This window comes from Pagrus major, chromosome 15, assembly GCF_040436345.1.
Source record: "Pagrus major chromosome 15, Pma_NU_1.0".
Taxonomy (NCBI): domain Eukaryota; kingdom Metazoa; phylum Chordata; class Actinopteri; order Spariformes; family Sparidae; genus Pagrus; species Pagrus major.
In genome coordinates, this window is record NC_133229.1 from 3,546,548 (window position 1) to 3,573,217 (window position 26,670).

The window sequence follows — 26,670 nt, forward strand, 5'->3', positions numbered from 1 at the left end:
CTACTGCCTCCGCTCTCTGCATTTGGGTCCATACAAAAAGACCCGACATAACACTCTTTCCTCTCTTCCTTCCACTTACGTTGACGTTTTTCACTGAAATGTGCTTTATTTGGTAGCAGTTCGTGATGTGATTGACTTTAGCCTACTAATTGCTAACTAATTACTAATAAAACTAATTTCTCATTTTGGTTTGCACTAACTGGGCAATTTTCATACTCATAATTATTATTTATTAATAACAATACACTGCCCACACTGTCTATAATTACACTGTTTATATTTGTATTATGTATATACAATTCTATTTCTTACCTTTTTATTATAGTTTATTTTTTACTATTATTATTTTTTATTGTTATATTGAACTGTCTTTTGGCTGCTGTGACGCACAAATTTCTCCGTTTGCGGGACTAATAAAGGGATTGTGATTGGGATTCTGAATGCCCTGCTTCACGCTCCCCGCACCAGTAGAGAGAGCTGAGGTCCAGAGGTGAACCTATCCGCCTGCCTCTTCCTCTTCTTCCACAGTCTCTGTATGTGAGACTTTCTGAGCAGCAGCAGACACATTTTTACAAAACAGAGGGCGCCCAGCCGCCCGCTCCCCACACGGCAACATGACATAGTTGACTTGACGTGTAAATGAGCAATACAAAAACCGGATGAAATGAATGCAAACAAATTTAAGCAAGGTAAGGGGTCGGCACCGGGGGCGATCCGCTGAGGTGACGAGATAAGCCCAGAGGTGGCTGCTACAGAGCCGGTTACTGTGGGCGACTGTCCACTTGGTTTTTTTTTTTTTTTTGCAGGCGCTCATGCCGCCCCTCCACGAATGCCGCCCTGGGCGGCTGCCCATACTGCCCATATGAGAAACCGCCCCTGCCAGCCCAGGACCTTTTCACCTGCATGGTCCTCTAAGACCAACCACCTAGACAACTGGTGGTTGCAGCAGATGTCTAGGTGGTTGGTCTTAGAGGTTGGTTTGCAAAACCAGAGAACTTCTGCACAAACTCTCAGAAAGCTTCTTGGGGATGGCATAAACTACGGATAACAAACACAGGTGCATTTCATTGATACTGTGAAGATCCTGAGGTCCTTTGTAGTGCCATTCATCCACCGTCACCTCATGTTACAGCACGGCCTCATGGTCAGGATCTGTCCATAATTCCTGGAAGCTGAAAACATTCAAGTTGAAGTCTGAATACTCATCAGACATGTCAGCCATTGAGCATGTTTTGGATGCTGTGGATCAACATGTACAACAGCGTGTTCCGCTAATATCCAGCAACTTCACACAGGCCACAATCAGCAACGTGATCAACTCTATGAGAAGGAGATGTGTGGAACTGCATTTGACAAATTCTCAGAAAGACTTTGGAGATGATTTATGCTTGTGAGATGAACATTAAATTCAGGCACATCCCTGCAGTCAGCATGTCAACTGCACACTCCTACAAAACTTGCACATTTCAGAATGGCCTTTTATTGTGATCAGTATCTGAGACACATACCGTGCATGGGAAGCACGTGGTGGCTGCATCATGAACTGCTGCAGCTCACAGGCTTGTGTTTTTCCACACAGACAGCCCTGCTAATGCCAGCCTTATCTTTCAGGTGCCTTGGATGATTGTCAATGAAGATGATGACGTGTTTCCCTTCACCTTCAATGAAAGAGAGAGAGGGATGGCTTCAGCAGTTCAGCAACGCGGCCATCATGCTCTACACACGCAGCTATGTAAGGCACACCTCTTGTTTAATCGGCATCTTGATAAATCACACCCATCGGTTGGACGGATTATCTAGAGAGAATTTTTAACAACTTTTACCTCCAAAGTCGAGAGAATTAAATCCTTTTTTTTAGAAAAAAAGATTTTAGAAATAAACTCTATATTTCTTCATGGTTTTACTAATATTTTATTATTTTATTCATACTTAATGTTACATACCCCACTGTAAATTGTAACTTAATATAGCTGGCAGAAAAATGTATAGACAGCACAGCGTTTATTTCAAGTAGTCACCTGTTAACGACTTCCAAAGGGATGTTATTGAATTTACGAGGGGACCCTGAAGGCAGCATCGATCTGGTACGTTTTCATGACTGAGGAGTTTCATTTGTATGAGCCGCCGACCAAGCTGGCACCAGCCTCTACTCTACCCTCAGCGTGAGGATTACTGCCTGTTTTTGAATCTGTTAACTTTATAGAGAATTTATATCCCACCCTGATACATTTCCCTGGATGCGAGACGTCACAGTTTCCAAAATGAGCAGTTTGAGGGCGTGTAAGGAGCCATTTGGTAAGTCAAATAATGAAGTGTCTTCATAGACGGTGTGTGGATATCAGAGATACTGTGTGGTTGCAGTTTGTTGCAGTGTTCACCGTTTTTTTCCTCTTCATTTGTTTTACAACACTAGACCTACATTTATTTCGTCATGCCTCATTTTTTTTGTTTTAACAACCAAAAATATTGTTTTGCTATTGTTAGTACTATTAATATAAATATGAAATAGGCTATTATTTTATCGGAAGCATTAACCCATTAGGTACATTCAGGAAATTCTACCCTCCTTGAAAGTCATTTTAACGATGTTAGTTTGAGGAAACCAACAAACATTTCCTGGTTAGCCGTCAGAAACCACAACCCAGACAGTTTCCACAATTCAAAAATTCCCTTGTTCTACCGATGAAAAACCCGTTACGTTTTGCACCGTCATATTTGTTTCCCAGTGAACCTACTTATAAATAACTGTTATAAAATTCGTTATCAGAATGTAGTTTGCTTTTTGCCTCATTCAAATTTATGTTCAGTACTTATTTTGTATTTGCAAACTGTCCAACCCAGTGTATATGTTGTTAATAATGTCTTCATTAATGGTCAGTTAATTATTTACTGATGCTTTATACAGAAATTCCAAGCCATTAATAATGTCACCTAACTGTGAAGGAATCCTTTGGGCTGCTGAATAACCACCTACACTTTGACATTTACCCTCGTAACCAAATATATCACCAGAGTAACAAAAACAGTAGTGCTAAACTCACTGAATAATGCATTTCCTGTGATTAACCTACTTCAAAATAAAAGTCAGGTTGTGTTTTGCCAATTAAATGCTTTTAATGTAAAGCTGCAGCAGTGGGAAATATTTGGTTTGCATTAGCAGTTTCTCGGTGGGTTGAGTTGAATTTTGCTATGTCTAAATTCAGTGGCTCTTCCATCATGACATTCCTTTGATCTTTTGAAAATACTCATCTAGTTCATCAGGGCTCTCACTTTAGTACTTTTACAGCAAAAGTTGGTACCTAAGGGCGCACTCACACTAGGCAATCGGTACTGTGCCCAAGCACATTTGACCCCCATAGTCCAGTTTGTTTGGCTAGTGTGAGCGCTCTGTACCATGCTCAAACACAATACACTTTCTTGGCCCTAGCACGGTTGGAAATGGTGTGCTTCGGCACGGTACAGTTGCTCTTGCACGAGCACAAACACAGGTGTGCAATGTGGACACGAAGTATAATCATGTGTTTTACACCGCCTTGCATAATCAAGAAATCCAGGAATGTGAGAGGGCAGTCTACGACACAAAATAAGCCACAAAGCCAGTAAAGTCAACACACGTTGATGACGTATGTACAAGAGGTAACCGTGCTCAGGCCCGGTTGCAACCAGAGCAATCAGTACATTTACATGATGTTAAATTAAGCCTGACTATTGTGTTACTCTGACTGAAACCAGACTTTTAAAGTCCATGTAATGACAACCCTAACCCTAACCCTAGTCCAACTGAAATCATACTAAATCAAATTTCTTAAAATTGGACTAACACACCCAGTTAATGCGGCTGGAAGTCGATTTACTATTTCATGTATACGTCTTAGTCGGACCTGAACTGGCCCCGGCATTCTGCGCATGCACCTCAGTCCCCACGCCGGGCATTGACCCAAACCGAATATTTCCCACTGCTGCAGCTTTACATTAAAAGCATTTAATTGGCAAAACACAACCTGACTTTTATTTTGAAGTAGATCACTGTGATTTTGAAGAATCACAGGAAATGCATTATTCAGTGAGTTTAGAATCATTGTTTTGATTACTCTGGTGATATGCTGCTTCCTATGTTTTTGGAGCTACTTTCAAATGCTGGCCATACTCTTTATTATTATACTAATATATTATTATTATTATACCTTGAACCTAATAGTTATTGTTTTATTTCAAAGTCAATGCACAAAACATTTTTAAATTCTTAAATCACAGTTATGACCTCTTAACTGAAAATGAACATAGTAATACATCAATGTCAGAGGTATTACATGATCAGTTATTAAAAAAATACAGAAGACCCACCTGAAAGTGTGAAAAGGTATAACATTATTGTTATGAGGTATTACACTATTGTAATAAGGTATTACATTATTGTAAGAGTATAATATTATTGTAATAAGGTGGTCCATGCATGAAGTATAATCCATTTGCACTTGTTCATGTTGTATAATGGTAAATGCCAGTTTAGGGTGTATTTCCTAATTTCATTGTCCTACTTATGCAAATGCATGTTGCCGCGCGTGAGCTCCTTCTTCGACAGCCGATGCTGCCTAAACACTGTTAATGCTTGCCCCGTTATCCAACTTTTACAATGAATATTGAACAAGGAAGTCAAGTGTTGGAAACAGAGACGGCCCACCTTCAAAATAAAAGTTGTGCGTTTTGAAACGTGTTGGCTGCCGCGGTCAGTTAAGGAGAGCTAAAGTAAATAAATGAACAAATATCCTAAATATGAACATAATTCATAACTGTTATACAGTCATATTTCTGCCACTTTCCCACAACTGATCGTGAATAAATTGCCAATGAGTGCGAGCACTGTAATTATTATAGACTACAGTGATTCATATATGTAATGATTAATTCAAGCTGGGGTTGGTAATTCTGTTCAGAAGCATTTTTTATTAAACTTGGAAAAAAAGGAAAAATATCCCTGGTCTGTGGCAGCGACAGGGCTGTAACAACACGCGTGACCGGAGTCTATTCACCGCACTGCTGGAGCTGTGGTGGAGTGAGCTCATTGTTTACGGACAAGAATGGCAGAGAAAGTACAGACACACTTTTCATCAGCAGCTGTACCTACAGCAGCTAGCACTGCCAAACAGAGCAAGAGAAGAAAGACAGAACACAAGAAGGCTACAAACAAAAAGACGTTGCTCAAGAGGTGAAACGACATTGGAGTGGCTGTTCAATGATGGAGACAACTGATGGAGTCGAAGGCCTGAAAACGGACGCCGTGGTAGCTGTGTCTCTGTTGGACAGGTAATCAGCTGGTTTGTTTTGGATGGGTGAAATGTATTATTACCCTGCATTATTTAGTTAATGTAGCTAACGTTAGCTCCTGATGTTGCTGTAGTATGTATTAGTCCAACACTAGCATCGTTAGCATCGTCAGCTTGTAGCTAACGTAAGCTAGCTAGCTATGATAGACTTCTGCCGTATGAAACATATTTACATGTAACGTTACCGTTTATACGCAGGACAACGTTTACACGCACTGTGGATCTAATCCATGAAGCAGTGTTCACACATGCACTGCTACCCTGGGCTGTTTGGACATTAGCCAGACAAGCTGTATGTGAGAGGTGGACTAATTCTTGTGTGCTACATGTGTGAAAGGCCAAGTCCACTGTTCAGAGGTCATGGGAAGATTGAATATATCTGTGAAAATAGTTTGTTTTGTAGTTGCAAGCAGATGTTGTTAGATGGTATTTATGTGATTCATTCATATAGACTTTGAGCTGGATGTTTTACAAATGTGCTGATGGTGAATTTCCTTGAATGAATGTGCTCCTTAGCAGGGATACAATACAAAAAGGACTGGCACTAGTCCTAACAGTCACATGTTAGCCTACCGCTTGAGACTATTACATATTAGTAAAACATTCTTTAACGAAATAGACTTAACATTTCAATTCATCACCCACCTAACCCCAGACTTCTATTTGTACTTTTTTTTATATATAGCAACAGTCCTGTGTTGTCTTTGAGAGAATCAATAACATTTTTTATGCCCCATAAACACATTCAGATGCAACTTTATATCCTGTAAACACATTGAAATGTACCTTTATGTCCTGTAAATACATTCAGTTCTCCATCCTTATCCAGTTTTCTGCAATTATTATAATCTTTGCTGAGATGATGAGTTTTCAGAGTTTTTTTGAAGAGTTGGATAAGTACTGTTGTTAAGTAATATGATATTTCAAGGTCCTTGAAAAGCTGTATTTCCTATCAGATAAGTAATTGTGCTATTCTTTCTACAGGACAGCGACAGCACCGACATCAACAGCCTAACCTGTTGGCCAACACTGATCTGTGTTTATAATCAGTCAAGAAACCTCTGGATGTCCTTCCTGTATATAGTTGTTTATGCTAATTGTACCGTATATTGTCTAAATGATAAAAGGTATACTGTTTTTGTTGTGTTATATATTTACATGTGATCCAAAAGATTCAATAAATAAGAGTCTTACCTAATTCAGTTGTTATTATTAGTGCATTATGTAAAGTGTAAGAACTGTAATGGGTTTTTTGTTTATGCTGGAAGTGTAAAGAAAAGGCATTTATCATTTTCAAGACTTTATTCAAACAAGTTAGAGATAATGTAAAACAAGCAGTAAATACAGAACGAGAAATAAATAGGTGTCAGGCAGAGTTCAGCACTTGATGTGATTTCTCCAAACGTAGTCCCAGAATTCTGGCCTGTAAATCAACAGATGAGCAACATGATTAGATATTTTTATGGAACAGAACTCGACTGTCCTCAGCATACTGTGAACATATACACTTTTGTCACGCCTGGACTAGAAAGAGGACTCAGATGCAGTGTGGAGACAGTTCAAGCAGGCTTTTATTTTGAAAATTCTCTTTTCAACCTTTAAGACCGAGCAATAAATGAACAGGCTATAAACTCTAGAATATCTAGGCAAACACAAAATCAAAAACACAAAAAGAAAACCAAGCACAACAAAAAATCACTCCAAAAGGAGAAAACAGAAAAAGGCTGAACTAATCTACTCTGGCGAGGAATAATGACTATGAAATTTCAATAACATAAAACGCTCCAAAGGAGGAGGATAGAAGAGCTATAAAAATTATACTACGCTGCTTCTGAGCTGACAAAACTTATGAAAATAAAACCACTCTAACAGAGGGAAAACAATGGCTACAAAACAAAACTAACTTCACAACTGAGCTGACAAAATTACAACAAAAAAATCACTCTTCTTAAGAGGCGAAAAGGAAAATCAAATACCAACTTGAGATCGTAGAACATGGGCAAGGCAAGGGCTGTGGACATGAGGCTGGAGGTGCATGAAACAACGAGACACTCTGGCACAGGACAAAGGGAGACGCGGACTATAAGACACATGAGGGTAATGGGAAACAGGTGGAAACAATCAGGGATCAGGGGAGACGTCAGACCGGTGACACATGATGAAGGGCAAGTGACCTGAAATGAGAGGAGAGTTACTTTTCAAAATAAAACATGAAATTCACAAGACAAAAAACCCAGGACGAGACATCCCACACCGCGGTGTGACAACTTTCAATGGTGAATACTTTAGACATTCCTGGACAAAGCTGTACAGATGTATGTATATACATTTTATATTACTTTTTTTTTTTCATTTGATCATTCTTTTGACTTGATGTACCAGCCCTTTATCTTGCTTTACATTTTTCTACTTGCTGTGTTTATTGTTATGCACTATGAAGGTATTGGCAGGTTTTCAGTTCTTGTATATAACTTTCCTTTGTTCAGCATTGGTTTAGTTGATGAGCTTTCTGACAAATTTAATAATAAATTACAATTCTCACTAGAGGAAAAATGGGTTTTTATGTGTATTGTAACACCCTAATCCCTGCAATCTCCCTGCACATCCTTTGAGAGAAAGTCAGAAGATGAAATAGGTGAAGTAATTAGCATGATGAAGTCTTCCAGATGTGTTCCCCCATCCCGACCAACCTGTTTAAAGCCTATTTCCAAAGCCTCTCCCAAGTCACAAGAAGTATATAAACTCTCTTAATTCAGTCATCTCCTCCACAGAATTCAAGAAGTCAATGGTCAAACCTCTCCTTAAGAAATCCAATCTAGATTACTTAGGGTTAAACGGTTTCAGGGCCATTTCTAATCAACTTTTCCTCTGTAATCGTTAGACAAATACTTGTTTATCTAACAACAACATTTTAGAAAAGCTCTACCCTGGTTATTGAGCAGACCACCACACTGAGATTGCCCCACTGGAAGTTGTAAATGACTTGAGAATTATTGTGGATGGTACTTCAGCAAAGTGTCTGTCCTTCTCTTAGACTTCAGTGCAGCATTTGGCACAGCTGACCACAGTATTCTAATGGACTGATAAAGGTGGGTGTCTCTGTCTATGTATTAGCTTGGTTTTGGTCACGTTTAAGACAGTTTTCTGTCATATGTGAGACTCATGATATTTTATATGGTATCCCTAGAGGCAGCATTCTTGGCCCCATCACCAGGTCAAGTACCATTATTATACTGATGGTATACAATTGTACATCTCTTTCTCGTCAAATGATCCTAATGCATTGCACGCTCTTATTGCCTTTCTCACTGACAGTAATGTATGGATGGGTAAACTTTTTAAGCTAAATGAGGAAAATATAATGATATTCTGCCCTGAGCAGCAAGATAAAAAGTGCACTCAATTCTTAATGGCCATAACACACAGATTAAAACTTAGTTCACAAACTTTTAATATAAATTTGAATCCCCATTTTAACAAGATCATCAAAACCTTTCTTCATCTTGTGAATATTGCCAAAGTCAAACTGCTGAATCTTAACTAAATCAAGGTCAATAAATTGTAATTCCTAACTGCTTAATACACTGCCCTGGCTACCTGTATCTTTCAGAATTGTTTTTAAGGTTCTCTTTAAAATCAATTATTTCTCTTGTTTATAAAGCTTTAAATGACCGGATCATCTCATTGCTTTTCTTTTGAATTTCTCTTATATGCCCCATAAATGTACTGGTGAGAGTGCCTTCTGTTTTTATTGCTCCTAAAGTGTTAAACTCACTGCCACTGGATAGAATGGAAAGCTTGCTCAAAAAGTTTTAAAAGGAAAATAACGACCTGTCTTTTTAATCTGGCTTTTAATTTGGAGTTATGCTATAGTAATGTTATACATCATTTTATCTAGGGATAGACCGATTATCGGCCGGGCCGATTATCGGCGCCGATATTCGCCATTTTGAAGCATATCGGCATCGGCCTTTTTTTTAATCCGACGGCCGATAAGATATCAATTTAAAACTGGGTTATTTTGGCTCTGATGCAGCTGCGCCTCTCTGTCTGCTGTCACTACTCTGTCTCCAGCATTGTCCCACCCACAGCACCATCTGATTGGTTACACGCAGAGCCACGGCACAGGTAACAGCCAATCAGCAGTGAAAGCTGTGCATGCACAGTGCTCACGTGAGTTGTAGAGTTTCGCTACAGTCTGCTGAGCGTGTAGAGCCAAGCGGACCGGTGGCTAACGTTACGCTAATGCTAATCAGCCTTCACCTCAACGTGCTTCCCTGCAACAAAACTGGACTGAATTGAGTTCATTAGGTTTTTACTCTCTCTCTCACACACACACAGACTTCTACTATCACGGACTATTTCCATATCGATATTATCAGCAACCTTGTTTCGAGTGATTAACATGCACGTCTGGAGGGACCGCGAGCGAGCAGAGCTGCCGCTTATGTTTATATAACGTTAATGGGCTCAGTCATGTTACTAGTAGTGGTTGAGTGTAGAGGACTGGGATGTTTATTACAATTTCGGGCGAGTCTGCTGCCTTAACTTACCTTCGAAACCAAGCCCCCAGGAACAGCGCCAGTTCCGTTCGGCAAAACTTTTTTCTCCTCTCCGCTCGCAGTCACTCCAGACGTGCTTGTTAATCACTCGAAACAAGGTTGCTGATAATATCGATATGGAAATAGTCCGTGATAGTAACGTAGCCCACCGGTAGCCCACCGGTCCGCTTCCTCCTTCTGGCTCTGGACGCTCAGCAGACTGTAGCGAAACTGTACAACTCTACAGTAACTACTGACGTTACTGTGAGGCCCAACACGTTAGCGGCAGCTGTCTGTTCCTATGATAAACACTGATTATTAAAGTGAAGGTGCTGCAGGCTAATTAGTGTTTTTTAACGGTTTAATCACTTGAAACAAGGTTGCTGATAATATTGATAGGGAAATAGTCAGTGATCAAAGTAAGAAGTGTGTGTGTGTGTGTGAGTAAAATTCAGTTAGTTTTAATGCAGGGAAGCACGTTGAGGGGATGGCTAGAGAATTAAGAAAACTAAATAAAAGTTAATTAATAAAGAAGTGTGTGTGTGCCACATGAGAAGCTGCACGAACTGACAGCAAAGCACCGTCTGTCTGAGAGAAGACTGTAGGGCAATAATGGCTGTTTAACTACCAAGTTATTTTACTCTACCTTTTTTTGTGTTGATTGAGAGATCCCAAGCAGCAGAAAATGACATATTGTTAGATGAAGTGTGTCCTGAAGCTGTCTTTGACAGTTTCTTGTAGAGAGGAGCAGGATATTGCTGTTCAAGACTTAAGACATAATATAACTGCATCAAGGCCAATATTTTCCCTTTTACTGCAAATGAATATCGGCTCCAAATATCGGTTATCGGCCTCCTTGACTACTAATAATCGGTATCGGTATCGGCCCTGAAAAAACCATATCGGTCTATCTCTAATTTTATCCTTGGCATTTAATTCATTGACTTTTGTTTATCGATTTTCAACATTTTATTGATTTATTGTTATAGTTTTAAGTATTACAATGTTTTATCTATTGTTGTTTATTTTGGTCAGTGTTTTTTTCATTTTGCTTTGTGAAGTACTTTTGCCTGCATGTTTTTTGAAAAGTGCTGTATAAATAAAGTCAACAATTTAACAGCTAACAGTTAAAAAGTAAATGTCAGATTTTTCAAGTGTTTTGTATGTGACACTGATTATGTAGGAAAATCGATTGGCTGATATCTCATTAAAGAGGTAGTTTAAGCATTGATGTACCTGTTTAATACAACTTATACACACATAGATATATACAGAGACACACATACCACCCACTATCAGCTATGTTACACATGTAGCAGAGAGATTGTACACCATATGTGTAAATAGCTGCTGTCTGTTGTCTGGGTCAGGTATTGTTGGCGTGGCATTCATTTCCATACATGAGTGGAAACAAACTCATGATTAAGCAAACGACTGCTTATACACTGTGCGGTATCCTTTCATAGTAGACATGGGTGGTCAAAATTGAGAAAAGCTGGGTTCACCTGCTTGGAATTATGGCCCTAAGCAATGTATTATAATGTGGTTATTTCATCTCTTGAACTTTATCCAGAGCATGCAGTTACATGCCCTTGCATTCCCGGAGAAGGAGAAACAACACTCAACTGGTCTTGGGTTCAACTTACATTGGATGATTTGGTGGCTGGCTGTACATAGCTGACGCTCTATATTTAAAGGGGAATACCACCCATATATCCATTTACATCATATTTATTGGTAGTTTTGTATGTTTGAGCAAATTGACTAGAAATGTGGCAACATTATGTATTGTTGTAATGCCACTTCATGCTTGCATTCAATGACTTTGACCAGATTAGAGTTGTCTGTTTTTCTACTGCAGCCAGGTTTGTGCCTTCGGTGTTATGTGCTAAGACAGTGAATTGTGGGGACAGTTTATGAAACTCAAGTTGAAAACAGGAATTTAAATGGAAACTATTTTGACAAGATTTTTTTCAAGAAAAAATTCCAAATGTTTCAGTTTCTCAAATGTCAGGATAAGCTGCTATTCCTTGTCTCATGTGTTAATAAAATTAATATCTCTGGGTTTTGACATCACCCTGGGGATATAAAAGGACATTATTCACAATTTGCAATCAATTAATAAAGGAAAGTTTTTGATTGAATAATCGACAATGAAATTATTTGTTAGTTGGAGCACCAAAGTTTTAACCATGGCTTTACCGACCAATAACTACGGTCACTGTTTTGTCCTGATTCATTTCAGAAAATTTAGGATACTGGAGTCAGACATTCTGTTGTCAAGGTAGCAAAAGCACCTCCTGATTTCCGTCTAATGAAAGCATTCAATAACCCCTGATATACTGTAGCATGGCCTTTATGAAGTGAAGTAGAAAGTAAAGGTGTGGAGGTTGAGATGGCTTTCGCACAGGAGAAAAAAGTTCATGTCTCGTTGCACATACCACCACAGTCCTTCTGCTCTGTGCTGTTGTTGTCGCAAGAGTACGTTTCAAAATGTTGACATTAGATGTAATTTGGTGTTTTGCAGAATTTTTGATTAGGGTTTTATAGGTAGGACTCCTACCTATTTTCCAATCAGAAGTATAACCAGAGGTACAAGAATAGAAAATTACAGCTGATTCTAAACTTTACAACTTTTACCAGAGCAGTTTCAATACCATATTTTCTTCTGAAACCAGTCTGAAATTGTGTGCTTTGGAAAATGGCCCCTAATATTCTAAAATAAAGGCAAGTGGCAAAAAATTCTAAGCAAGTCCTTTAACAATCTATCTTTGGCACTTACCCCTTGATTCCACTGGGCACATCTCTGTTACCTGGTGTGTACGACACTATTTTGTTCCATCCTCCATGCGGCTTCACATCCCACTGGAAGTGTCTCAGCAGGGAAGCGTCATGCCTGCTTGATGTTGTTGACTTGCGCAGACTGTGTTTATTTCATCATTTCTCCTTGATTTTTGTGCTTCTTCTGTTGTTTCATTATTGGTTTGTTTTAAGTGTGTTTATTGTTGATATTACTGCCTTTGTGGTGCTGTAGAGCCCGAGTTGGCACAAGGTGTTTTATTTTGAAACAGAATGCACTAGGCTGTTCTGCTGGCTAACTGACATGGCTGCTGTCTTCTGTTAAAATAGACTCAGTGCGTATTCTCTGCGGAGCAGAGCGGAGAGACGCTTCTGGGACGCTGCTGAAACGTGGTGTGGCACAGCTGGTGGAACCACGAGAATTGTCTAGAACGGCCACGAACAGTTCTGCCGACTGTATGGCGACTGTATCGCAGCCATATCGCGACCTTATCGCGGCTGTGACGGGCCCAGTGGAAACTGGGAGTAACTCACAAGAGCTGTGGTGTGAAATTCTATAGATCTACGTGCAAAGGTTTTATTGTTGATGAAAACATAATAAAGATGGTGGTTTCAGTGAAAGCTATATCAGGATTTAAAAAAAGGAAATCAACATCATCCAAGTCTCAAAATATAAATGTAATGTAACTCGATTACTTTGCGTTACTTTTGGATTACTTTAATTCCAAACATAAACAAATAAAGACAAGAGAAAAGAAATATATTTGATGACTTTGATTTCATCTTAATAACGAGAGCATATTCAGTTTCACTTAGGATGCGTGGTTACATACTAGTATATTATTCTTTATTTTAAAATTGTAATACTGTTAGTAATCCCCTTTTTTACTGAAAGTATCTGTAATCTTATCTTTGTTTCAGTAACTTTACCAGAATACAGTTACCTTTTTATCTATCCTGATTATGTAATCACATTCCATGTATTCCTTTACTTTCCAAGCCTGCTGATTTCAAACTCAAATAACTGATACCTAGTTACTTTATATAGAAACAGAGAGACTGAAAGCATAATGGAAGCAAAGGGCAACATGTCGAAATTTCCTAGTAGTCTTGTGTGGGTTGGTCTACAGAAACTGTGGTGATGGGGATTCACCATTAATTTCGAGATTGTGAAAAGATTTAATTCCATAATGAAAAATCCACTGTCACTACAAGGTGGGTGAAGTACACATACTAAATGTAGAGATGTAAAGCTGTGAGCAGCCAGGAAATGCAAGCACCACACACTGGAAAATACCACTTTGACCTTAACATTACACCTACACTCCTTTCAGTGTAGGTGTGCAGATTAAATAGATTAAATTAAATTAATTAATTAGTTAACTTAATACATTGCCATTTCCAACACCATCAACATATCATTATTATCCTTCTATATTTAAAATAAATTATAACATGCTGTAATATTATCATTATATATTAAAATAGTAACAGTGACAGCAACAGTACCACCAATAATAATAATTAGAAAAATAATAATTCACTTTTAAAAATTTTGTACAATATTCTTGAATATAAGTACAATTATCAATACCATCATGATTGTCTTAAAGGGACACTATGTAGTTTTGAAGAAATTTAAATTCAAAATAGTTATATATAGTAGTTATAATATTAATGAGGAAATAATACAAACTAAGAAATATTTATTTTTCCATAACTGAATAAGCATGTGGTAAGTTGCTTAGTGGTGGTGTCTAACAGGCTGGACACACTGGATGTGTGAGGAGTGCACGTGTGTGGCGTTCCTCCTCCCTTTTCATTTTGGCGTCCATGTTAACAGGTTAAAGGAGCCACACTGGCTGCATGACTAGTGCTGCTCATGCGCGTGTCAAGAAAGGCTGAAGCCGCACTTCATCTAGAGATTTGGAGTCCCGACATATTTTCCCACGACACACACACAGTTCTCTGCAAAAATAGACCTGAAAACAACCTGTAGACAGTCATGTCGACATCATACCAGCATTTTACTACAGTTTTAATTTGGGTTGGGAACCAAAACTCGGATCCAAGTTCGAACCAAGTACTTAATGACAATTAATGGGTACCCGTGAAAAAAAAAAAAATTTGGGTCTGCTTATCAGTTCCTAAATGTGACATAAAAACTGATTAGTGCAAAGAAAGGCTACATATATCTGCAAGGCCGTGGCTCGTCTGGCTGCCTTCCAGGACCTTTTTTCATCTGCCAGGAGTCAGGATCTATTACATCACTCATCAACACAACAGAACTAGCGTGACACAGCAGCAGTCACAGTGCGGTAGGGGATTGCAGAAAACGGTTAAAAGTGTGGCTTCACTTTGTAAAAGAAAAACACGACAAGTCAGGTTGTACGTCAAATCTGACGAAACATTTAAGGCAGCACGGCATCAATGTGAACAACTGTATCGCGTTTGATGTCTTGCGGCCTCCGAGCCTGAATGCGTCAGCCTCTGCCAGCACCGACACATCAAAAGCGCATGCAGTAGTGCAGGGGACAGCAAGCCGCGATACACTGTTCACTTTGGCATTGAAAGGGAATGATGACCAAAGACAAAACTGAGGAGGGTCACAGAGCGGTTAGGTTTTGTGCACTACCACTGAATGCACTTATGTTCCTAGCGATGTAACGGTATGAAAATTTCACACCTCGGTAATAGTGACCAAAATTATCACGGTTATCGGTATACCGCGGTATTTTTAAAATGTCTTCAAAATGTTTAGAAAAACACTGATACACTGATAAATTGAAATAATTTCACCAAGATTTATATTTGAATAGATTTATTATATATTAAAAGGGTTAAGGTATAAGCAGCCAGTTTTTGAAATGCGTCCTTTAATGTCTGCGTTACAGAGGTAGAATGAGATGTACTGGCAGTAGCACTCGATTGGCCAGCAGACCCTCTCTGTGAAAAAAATGAATAGAAAATGTCATTATTAATTATTACTGTCATTGTTACTTAATACTAAGGGTGCAACCAACAGATCACAAAACTCACAATCTAGATCATATCACTTTTGTGAGAAACAGGTTGGATAATCTTTTAGATCAAAACAAAAAGGATTATTGTTAAATTAATTATGAATACTCTATTTTGGCTCTTATCTCTATCTAGACACTTGTTATATTCACCATTTTAGATTATTCTTTATATATAGTCTATTCTACAAATAATCCACAAGTATTATATATTTCTGATATTACTTATATATATTGGCTGTCTGTCTCTGTCTGCTTGCTCGTCTGTTGTCAATGGACTCGGTCAATCTGATTGGTCTAATGGCTGCTGAGCCACAGGTAGATGCTGCTCCGGTGAACGGAGCTCAGATGAAAGTCAGTCATCTCAGTCAGTTTGCATTCACTAACTCAGTCCACCCAGGGGCTGCCATCCTCGACCAGCTGTCCCTGAGCATTCTTATAATAACCAAAATACGCCCAGACTTCAGATTTGGTTCTCTTTGAAGGCGGAAAAATGCCTTGAGGGCCGCTACTATCACGTCCTCCCTCTGCCATGTCTTCTTCACTACATAACAAGTGCACATTGCACGCTGCGCCTGCGTAGGGAGACTTGGATAAAGTATCTCGCGAGTTTTCCACACCGTGGTTATCGACCGCGTCGGTTACCATGGTAATTAAAACTTAAACAGTAACCTTCACCGTTGGGAATTTTACCGTTGTTTACCGTGACACCGGTAACCGTTACATCCCTAGTTCCAACATTTTGAGTGTGGGTTTCCTTTTGTAATGTTGCCTGTCTGTCACAAGACATCGCTGCTGCTGCCCCAATGACACAGAAAGGACTATTGTCATCAGGTTATTGTGCGTCAGTCAAGGCTCAATTCACCTTTGGTTCAATAAGTGCAGTTTGACGTTCACTCTAATGTTTTTTAATACACGTCCTTGCGTGGATCATACATTTTTATTTACTTTGTGAATGTTGAGTTAACACTTAAAAAGAGTAAAGATATTTTAAAACATTTGACCTCTCTCCCCCCAATATTAGAATTGAAATTTGGAATGGATAAGAACCAGAATTGGTAAGCAGAACCGAAATCGGAATCGATCAAATTTAAACGATAAGCAAACCCTAATTTTTATGTCTGTATCTGTAGAATATGTCAGAAACATGAAGAGAATACAGACAACAGGTGAAGGGCAGTTTTTTCCAGTGCACTCTCTTTTTCTTACTGTCCCTCTCGTTCCCCCTGCTTTCTTGCTTTTTTAACGGGGGTAAAGGAAAATCATTTCATCATATTTATCAATAATTATCAAAGGCACACTCCATGTAAACAGATAGGGCAGGAAGGAGCCGTGCTACAGCAGCAACACTGCCTGTGTGGACACACACACACATGCGAGTGAGCCACAGCAGCTCAACAACACAGCCGCCATGCACTACACAAGGGACCAGGGTTATGCTAACTTCCAGGTTAACCTACAAATATATGTCATCCCTACACCACTCTATTAGTTACTGTTGGGAGCCAGCGCAGCCATAGCCTATACCTCTACCTCTACAACAACAATGATAGTGATAATAATAATAACAATAACAACATTAGTAATAATAGCAATAATAACATTATTATTTATAATACATAGTTACTGATGATTTAATTGTTGAACTTCTTTCCCTTTCTTATTTTGATTCCATGTGTGTATGTTTGTTTGTTTTCACCTTGTATGTAGGCCTGTGTAAATCTTGTATTATGTAAGTTGTAGATTTGCGTTTTCGGCATTGGGTAAATATTTTGGCAGATTTGGTTCCAGAGGTTGGCATGGGGAGCAGTGGGCAGGTGTTATCAATGTTATGGATAGCGCTTTATCAGACTTTGTTATTATTCTGTATATTTTGAAGAGAAGTTTTTTGCAGAATGGATGTTAATTAACTCTGAGCTTGAGTGAGGGAGATCTAGGTTGTATCTATGTTTTATGTGGTTTGACTTGGTGATTTGAATGTAGATATTCCAGAAATTGTCTGCTATCGATGTCATCCTGAATCAGATGGGGAAGTGAAACCAGCATGTTATCCTGAAAGATGTGCTGAATGTGTGTGATTCCTTTCTCTGACCATGTGTGAAAATTAACTGGTTTCTTGTTGCTTAGAAGATTAGGGTTTTTCCAGATAGAAGTGAATTGAGATGGTGCCAAAGAGAATCTCTACCCAGCTGTCAGAGTCGCTGATATTGTTATTGTTTTGAAAGGATGGCGTTTAATAGACCAGCTGAGAAATGGTAAATCTGAGATTGGAATATTGTTACAAACTGTATGTTCTACATCTTACCAAGTGTTATCTGATTGGTAGGGGTGGATCCATTATAATATGTATTGAAGTTGATTCACCAGCAAATAATGATGCAAAATTGGTGCTGCAAGTCTTCCTTGTGATTTGGGTTTTTGTAGAGTTTTGTTTTGGAGAATTTGGAGATTATTGAATCTATGGATTTGAAACAGGAGAGGGTGGGTTGAGTTGAAATCAATGTGAAAAGATCATTTATTTGAAGAAGTTGCTATTCTGCCCATAATGGAGCGTGGAAGGTTAAAGCTATGGTCTACGATGTGAAAGATTGATCATTATTATTAACATTATTTAGATGGTGGTTATGGTCCAATAGTACGACCTACACAATGTGAAGAGCAAAAGGAACCAAATAAATCCATTCTCTCTAGTGCCTGCAAAACTGCAAAGAAATTGACCAATAGCAGCCATCCTGTCCGGATGGGAGTTTCCCCTTGCTCAAATTTGCACTCTCTCTCTCGGACCCTCCATCCAATCCCCTGCCTGCTGCAGACCATCTGGCCCCCCTTGCTCGAGCTCGGCCCGTGGAAGTACCTGGAACCGGAGACTCTGGCATGCTATCAGGGGAACTCTAAAAAAGCAAAAATAACGACTTATATACAATGAGTAATCCCGATACACAAGCTTACGACATTACCTAATTCCTGCTGTAGTGACCGACATGACTGATATTGTTAGCTTTTCACTTGATATCCCAGTACCGGAGCTAACTTGGCTGTTGATAAATAGTAACTTATTATGTAGCTGTAACGTGTAACGTAACTGTAACATGCTAATGACGTTACGCTAGCTTGGCTGTGGAGCTTAGCTGTGGATATTGTAATGACTTACAAGATTTACATTAGTTTCAGCATGCATTGTAATAACTTTACCTGTGAATCCGACATCGTTACTCCATATTCAAAGCTGGCGCTGTATTTGGTTTCTGCCGGCCGGCTTGTTGCTCTTGTTGCTTGTTGCGGGAGGGGGTGTGTTGCGGGAGGCTCCGAGGGGAGGGATTAAGGAGCACAGAGGGGAGGAGTGTGTGTGTGGGGCGGGGGTGCTTTTTTCAAATCTTTCTCAGAACGTAGACCATAGCTTTAATCCAGTGGAGAAGGTTGTCATTTATGGTTTTATGTAGTGGTTTGAAGTTGAGACCAAACAACTCTGACAGCCTGAGGGAGATATTAATGCCCAAATATGTGATGTGACCAGTGCATAAAAGGATAGGTGGTGTGCGGGCTGCCAAATCCCAGCTGTTACTTTGCAGTGGAAGGATGGAGTATTTATGCCAGTTTTATGCAGTGATTAGAGATGGTATGCTTCTGTGAGTTTAATTTGTTCTTGTAGTGATGAGAAGAAGAGCAATATGTCATCCGCAAAAAAGAAAAAAAAATTCTTGTGTGTTTAGCATACTGGGGCTATAGACAAGGGGGTTGCAGCAGGGATGACTGGGCATGGGGAGGGAGTGGGCGTGACTGGGTATCCACCCACTTTTGGTCCTCTACAGCCTGGGAGTCGGGTTGCTTGTGGCCAGAGATGATTTTAAGGCCTCTCCAGACTCCACTGACGTTCTGCTGCAGCTGATCCTCCATGTTCCTCCTGTAGCTAGTTTTCCCCTTCCTGATCTTCCTCCTCAGCTCCCTCTGCACAGCCTTCAGCTCCTCCTTATTTTCTGATTCAAAGGCCTTTTTTGTCCTTGAGGAGAGCCTTTGTATCAGGATTAAGCCAGGGTTTGTTGTCGGGAAAACACTGTACAGTCCTGGTGGGTAGAGTTTTCTCCACACAGAAGTTGATGTAGTCTGTTATATAGTGTGTGAGACTGTCAGTATCCTCCCCATGAAGATCACAAAGTTTTTCCCACACAAAACAGTCTTTCAGAGCCTCCTCAGTCTTGTTATTTTCTCAACCCCTGGTTGCCTATGTACCAGGGGTTTGTACACAGGCAGGAGATGAAGCAGGTTGTGATCAGATCTTCCCAGGGGAGGGAGGGGTGATGAATTATATGTCTCCTTGGTGTTGGCATAGAATAAATCTTTATATAATATAAATATTTATTGTGACATACAGGGTGGATGTAGGCAGAGTGGAGGATGGAGAGGCTTGATTAAAGTCCCCAGAAATGAGAAGGAGGGCATGTGGGCTCTGCCTCTGGGGCCTGCTTATAGTTGAGTGGAAGACATCACAGGCCGCGTCTGCGTTAGCTGAGGGGGGAATAAATGCTGCTTTCACGATAACATGAGAATTTCTAAGGTGAATAGTAAAGCCTCATGCTAGCTGCTGATGTGCTCAGAGTTACACCATCTATCACTCACATATACTGCTTTCCACTTACCACTCTCCATTGTCCTGTCCACCCACATCAGGTGGAAACTGTCCAATGTAGTATTCATATCTGGAGTTAGCATGGTTAGCCATGTCTCTGTAAACAGCATGATGCTGAATTCATGGTATTTCCTCTGGTGCCAGGTCAGCGCTGCTAACTTGTCCATCTTATTTGGGACAGATCTCACATTCCCTACAATGATCGATGGGAGAATGGGTCTGTAAAGGTCTCATCCTGGCAGCTCTTCAGCATAGGCACCTATATGTTGGTCGCCATCTTCCTCTTTTCAAAGAATCCCGATACAAATTCAAAAAGATGCACTACTTGTTTAATAACTATGTATGTTCTGTGTTTGTGTAGCATGTTGGAGTTTAAGAACTTTCATTTAAAGCATACACCCACAGCAGGAGGTAATACTTCTTTGTAGGAAAAATTCATTATTGGTGTGGGTCCAATAGAATTTGTTGGCACTAAAAAATACCAAATTGCCTGTCTTATCCTTGGGCCAGTGTTTTTAGAGTGGGTTTGATTCACATGATTAGTTCTCAGCATTTTACAGTACAGTACTGTATCCAGGAATGAACAAAATTAAAAGAAAGTAGTAAGAGAGAGAAAGAGAGTAGTGTTATTATGTGCAACTGGTCACATTATATAAAAATCAGGTTAACATGAGGTTAAGGTCTGCCTGTGACCGACATACAAGACTGCTGTGTCTCAAGTTAACAACACCAGGAAAGCTGTATGTAGGAAACAGCCTGATGACATCTAATCACTTAATCCTCAACTAGGTTTACATGTAAATTACAGTCTCATCGTTGTTGAGTCTAACCCAAGAAAGGCCAAAGCATATCTTTATTGTACACTTTGGATGAAGTGGCTATACAGTATAAGAGACTGATGAGCATAGGTGTAGTGCTGCCAGAGCGCAGCAACACTCAAAAGCTGCCTTCGTGCCCAGCTCATCCGTGAATGTGCTTGTTAGAATATCCCTTATCATTGCCGGAAGCATTTCATGTGGGAGTTAATGTTGGTGCTGAACGGTATTTTAATTGCTTCTGAGAAGCTTTAATGCATTATTACAAGCTGACGTGGAGAATAAGCACACCTAAACTCACACTTCAAACTTTTTTATTTGGCAAGACTGATATTGCCGAATTATTACGAAAAAGTCTTCCTGCCATTAAAAATAATTGATTACCTCACTGAAAAGATCCTGATGTGTCATTTCTACCAAATGTTACTGTCTACATCAACGTGTCCAAATTAGGTCATACTCACATACAGGATGTGGTTTTTCTCTGCAACTCTGCGGTTCATACTGTTGATATGTAGGAATGCATGAAGTTAGTAGGTGACAGCATTTATGACTATATTAAAGCCTCTTCCTTTACCATTGTTACAGAAAGAACCAGCTCCGAACCTGTGGAGGACACAGACACCACCAGCTTTGTGGCAGAATTTGTGAGCATCTTTTCATTATTCTTTCTTCCATTTGCGTGTTTGTTTATCTACCTCATTGTCTTGACTTTACTTCTATTCAGTGTGATTGTGATGATCTCTTATTTTTTCTTAGAAAGTAGAGTCTTACAGTAATCTGCTAAGGAATGTTCTATAACTGAAGACACTGTGCAGAACCTGTCCTTCAATGAGCCCGAGGGCTCATTGAAGGACAGGTTGTAGCAGGTTGAAGCAGGCTTTTCCCAGTCATTTTCTTCTCAATTTACAGACTACATTTTAGATGTTGACTCAGTCTTATGAGCAGACTATATATAAAGCTCCTATGAAGAGGGTTAACAGAGCAGACTGATCTTTGTTCTCAGGTTTATTCATGGTACTTTTTAATATTATCTTGTCTGACCTTGTCTCTCCCACAGTCCTTGGAGGCCAATTATCCAGTGCAGGTGACAGATCCCCATGGTAAATAAGGGACACAAAACAGAATTGTCCATTTTACAAGGCATGCAGATGTATGACACATTAAAGGAAACACCTACAAAAATCTATATCTATCTATCTATCTATCTATCTGTCTGTCTGTCTGTCTGTCTGTCTGTCTGTCTGTCTGTCTGTCTGTCTGTCTGACTGACTGACTGACTGACTGACTGAGGTGGGAGACTTGAGTCAGATAAGTTAGACCCAAGTAGCAATTTTGAGGACTTTATTGAGACCTGCTTGACAAGCTATAATGAAAGACTCAATTCGACTTTGAGAACTTGACTTACATATTAAATTTTAGCTTTATTCTTGGTATTGACAAGTTACGTTTTGTTTAAGAAACATGATTGGGGGATTTCTAGTGCAATGCACACAAACCTGGCGACCTACTAGGACAAAACAGACCAGCAGAGGTAAACGTATTACGCAGCTATCATGGAGGAGTGTAGTCCAAAAATAATAAAACTTGGATTCAAGGGTTATGTTGTCGATTATGGGATTAAAAAGAGAATACAGCAGAATACATAATTTTGTAATGTCAAAAGTTAGTGACACAACAACATTCATCTTCCATCCATCACTATAAAATATGCAAATACAGACATGAATGCTAACTTATTGGCTGATCAAATATCAACTAAGAGTCTTATTTACTTATAGTTAGACCTAGCTTCACCAAGCTTTTTATTAAGAAGACACATCATTAATGTAAAATACAATAGGGGGACTGATTTGGGGCCATATAACCAGTTAAACTATGTGGCATGTTACTGGCTAAAACATGGTTAAATGGTTATAGGTGTTACGTTAGTCTTCTCTTGACATGTCTGTGTACCCCTTGCTCTGCTCTTTATAAAACATTAATTTGAATTGTGTGAGCAGCTTGCTGCACTGTGATATTATTCGATGAAGATTTCCAAGTTGGTGATGTAATCTTTTCCACTGAACAGTTCAAAGTGTATGGCGACAACAGTTTCTGTGGTGTGGGTTACTACTGTATATAACTCTGATTTGGTCTTATAATTCAGTTTGTTTCTTTATAGAAGTAGACTTGACTTGATTCGCTTGATTCTCAGCACAGTAACTTTCCTTCTTTCTTTCTTTCTTTCTTTCTTTAAGAAAAGAAAAAAATATGCAAATGATGAAAAAAATAGAAAAATAATTTCAGTGTATTTATCAATATAAACCAATGGAAAAAAATTGTTCATAAAGTAAGAAATCATATTTATTCTTCATCAGCATCCTGTCTCTGGTCTGGGTCACACCTGAAATTCTCATCTACATCACAGCAATATTAGCCCTAGCCAGACAGTGGGGAAATACCCCTTGTATGCCATATCCAATGATGTGTGAACAAATTTGACTCATAGTGTTTCCACGTGGGGAATTGTTTGTCAATTAAATTGCAGCTGTAATGACTTGAGTTAATGATATTGAATGCCTGTGCTTTCTAACTGAGCACTCACTTTGCGGTTGAGGTAAATGTAGACCTGGCCACTATTTGAGAATTTATGGTACATACATTTTAAATGCATACTGAAAACTGTGTTAGTACAATTGTCAGTTATAAATGTATTCACACAGTGTTTTCTATCAGAAAACACTGATGCTAGTAATGTGTCTCCAGCAGACGCTGTGACACTCCATCTAAGCTCCATGCCATCCGGATGCCGGAGCCCCTCCTCGGACAGAATAAGGCAGGTCAGTATCATCGCCTTTGATGTTTGTGTGCACGCAACCTGTGTTTGAAACATTATTCTCTTTTAACTTTCCAAAGATACCGAATTTGCGAAATGTAATAGACTAGAATACATCACTAGAAAAAGTCATTTTCATTTCCAAATAACATTTAGTTTCACTGTTGTCCACACTTTCTCACTCCTTAGACATGTCAGGTAGTTCAGTGCTGCCGAATATTTAAGCACAAACTGTTCCACCTGTGGGATCACAATGTAGAACCGCCAAGTACCATGAAAAGTTACATGAACACAAACATATAATAAACAGTATGTATCAATTGTATTGTAGACTCTATGGTCATTTTTAAAAAGAATGGTGTGTTCTAAAATGAATCGAGGTACGATGCATGGCAGAACATACAACTGAAACCCTGCAGATATGGTGTCTCCCAGCCCCCAGTCTAATAAATAATTGAAATTCTGCATCTAAATTTGTTGCAAAGGTCTGACAATCCACAAATAGTCCACTTGTGTTACTTTACACAAACTGTTACAGCAGAGCTACACACACACTAATTTATGCAGAGATAACAACACTACAACAACACTATGGCAGCGAGCACAACAACTGCTGCTGCTCTCCTGTTTGTCATAAGCTTTGTCTATAGGAACTAAACACAAGGCGCAAACAAAAGAATCACCAAATGCAACGTTTGTGGAATGAATATAAAGGATGCTGGATCGACCACGTCAAACTTGACGCATTAGTTGTTGCGTTAGGGCAAACCTGAATAGGTCAGTCATTTGGTAACGTAAAAGTTACCACAGTGCCTGCTACATGCGTTTAGTACAGTGACCTAGAACTGATGGCTAGCAAAAAATCTTAGAGAAAAGCATGGTTTTGATGGGTTCCATTCCAAAACACAAACATTTCTTTCAGGAATAAAAGTCAGCTGATGTTTACTGTTAAACAACACATACAGTTGTATCCACAAAAATGGTCTGTTCTGTAAGAAAAGTACTTTAAAAAACCAATAACTCCAATGATATTTCATCACGAGTTTTATATTCATGCAAGGAATCATTTTTGTCACACAAAGAAGGTGCCAAAAACTGTTCTTGTTTTAATATCAACAGTTTATGGCTTTGCAGTATATTTCAGATCATTTGGCAGCAATAGTGTTTTACATTTAGCTACTGTAGCTGTGTATTTATGTTGCAAAGCAAAATAGTTTAGCTTTTCATTTTTTTCATATTGCATTGCAGTAGCCTATTTTAAAGTGATCATATACCAAACAACCAATCAGTGCTGATAATACTCTATGCTAATAGATAAAGGAGTGATGATAATACAGTACATGCTTTGAATTCCTTAGATATAACTAAGCAGACCAGATCTAGGTGCTGCATTGTAGGCAACTGGACTTGTTTCAGTTTCTTGAAGACATTTCACCTCTCATCCAAGAGGCTTCTTCAGTTCTAACTAACTGGAGGGGAGTTGGCTGGCTTTTAAACTCTGTGTGGGAGTGTCCTTACAGAGTCGTTAAGGACATGTGTGAGCTCTGATTTTCAGAGTCGTTAGGGCCACTTGTGGGTCGTTGGTCAGACCGGCCTTCATGTGGGTTTCTAAGGCTAGGTGAGCCCAGGTGTGAATGGTTGTTAAGCTGTCTGGGGAGGGAACTCAGTACAGCCTTGTGAGTGATAAGTAATGTCGTAGGCTACCTCCTCTGTTCAAAGACGGTCGTTCCAGTTTGACATAGATGGATTATTTTACTCCTCTTTCAAACCATCTGTCTTCTCTGGCCAAGATGTTTACATTGTTGTCCTCAAAGGAATGATTTTTCTCCTTCAGATGTAAGTGGACAGTGGACAGAGTCTTGACCTGAGGAGATGGCCTTCCTGTGCCATTCGTTTATGGAGAGGTTGTTTTGTCTCCCCAGTGTATAAATCTGTACAAGTCTCAGCCCAATGGTTTAGGGTTCTGATGACCCCCAGCTTGTGATCCAGTGGGTGATGAGAGTCGAACAGCAAATACTGATCTGTCTGTGTAGGTTTTCTGTACACCTCATTGTTGAGGTTTCTGTCTTCTTCAATGTGTGCTGCACAGTCCAAGAAGGGCAGACTGTCTCCTCTGACATTTTCCTGTGTGAACTTGATGTTATTGTCCACAGCATTTATATGTTCTATGAAGGCTTCCACTTCCCTTGCTCTGATTTTGACCCAGGTGTTGTCCACATACCTGAACCAGTGGCTTGGAACAGTTCCTGTGAAGGTAATCAAGGCTCTGCTCTCGACTTCTTCCATGTAGAGGTTGGCCACTATTGGGGACACCAATAATGCTTCTGTCTGTAAAAGCCTTCACTGTACTGGAAGTAGGTGGTTGTCAGACAGAGGTCAAGTAAGGCACAAATGTGATCTGGGGTGAAGTTGGTTCTGCTGGACAAAGTGCTGTCCTGAAGCAGGCGTTTCTTCACCATTCTAACAGCTTCTTGAGTGGGAATGCAAGTAAAAAGTGATGTGACATCATAAGAAACCATTGTTTCGTGTGGGTCCAGTGTTATCTCTCTCACCTTGCTGGCGAAATCCTGTGAGTTTTTGATGTGGTGTTGAGTGTCACCGACCAAAAGAGCTAGTATACTGGCTAAGTGCTTGGATATGTTATAAGTAACTCACCACAGAGTCCAGACCTGAACCCTATTGAGAATCCTTGGGATGTGCTGGAGAATACTTTACGTAGTTGCCCAACT

The 26,670-nt window shown here is 39.5% G+C and overlaps 1 protein-coding gene across 2 annotated transcripts in view; it reads left to right on the forward strand.

Annotated features, from left to right (window-relative positions):
• The first annotated feature begins 2,152 nt into the window (after positions 1 to 2,152).
• edaradd (EDAR-associated death domain) overlaps positions 2,153 to 26,670 on the forward strand; it is a 39,692-nt gene continuing 15,174 nt past the window's right edge. The window contains exons 1-4 of one of the 2 annotated variants that reach the window (XM_073482298.1): positions 2,153 to 2,295; positions 21,712 to 21,770; positions 22,184 to 22,226; positions 23,872 to 23,945. In XM_073482298.1, the coding sequence (XP_073338399.1) occupies positions 2,238 to 2,295; positions 21,712 to 21,770; positions 22,184 to 22,226; positions 23,872 to 23,945 (234 nt within the window). In that variant the 5' untranslated portion in view covers positions 2,153 to 2,237. The remainder of the gene's footprint in view (positions 2,296 to 21,711; positions 21,771 to 22,183; positions 22,227 to 23,871; positions 23,946 to 26,670) is intronic. The other variant, XM_073482299.1, reaches the window with a different exon arrangement.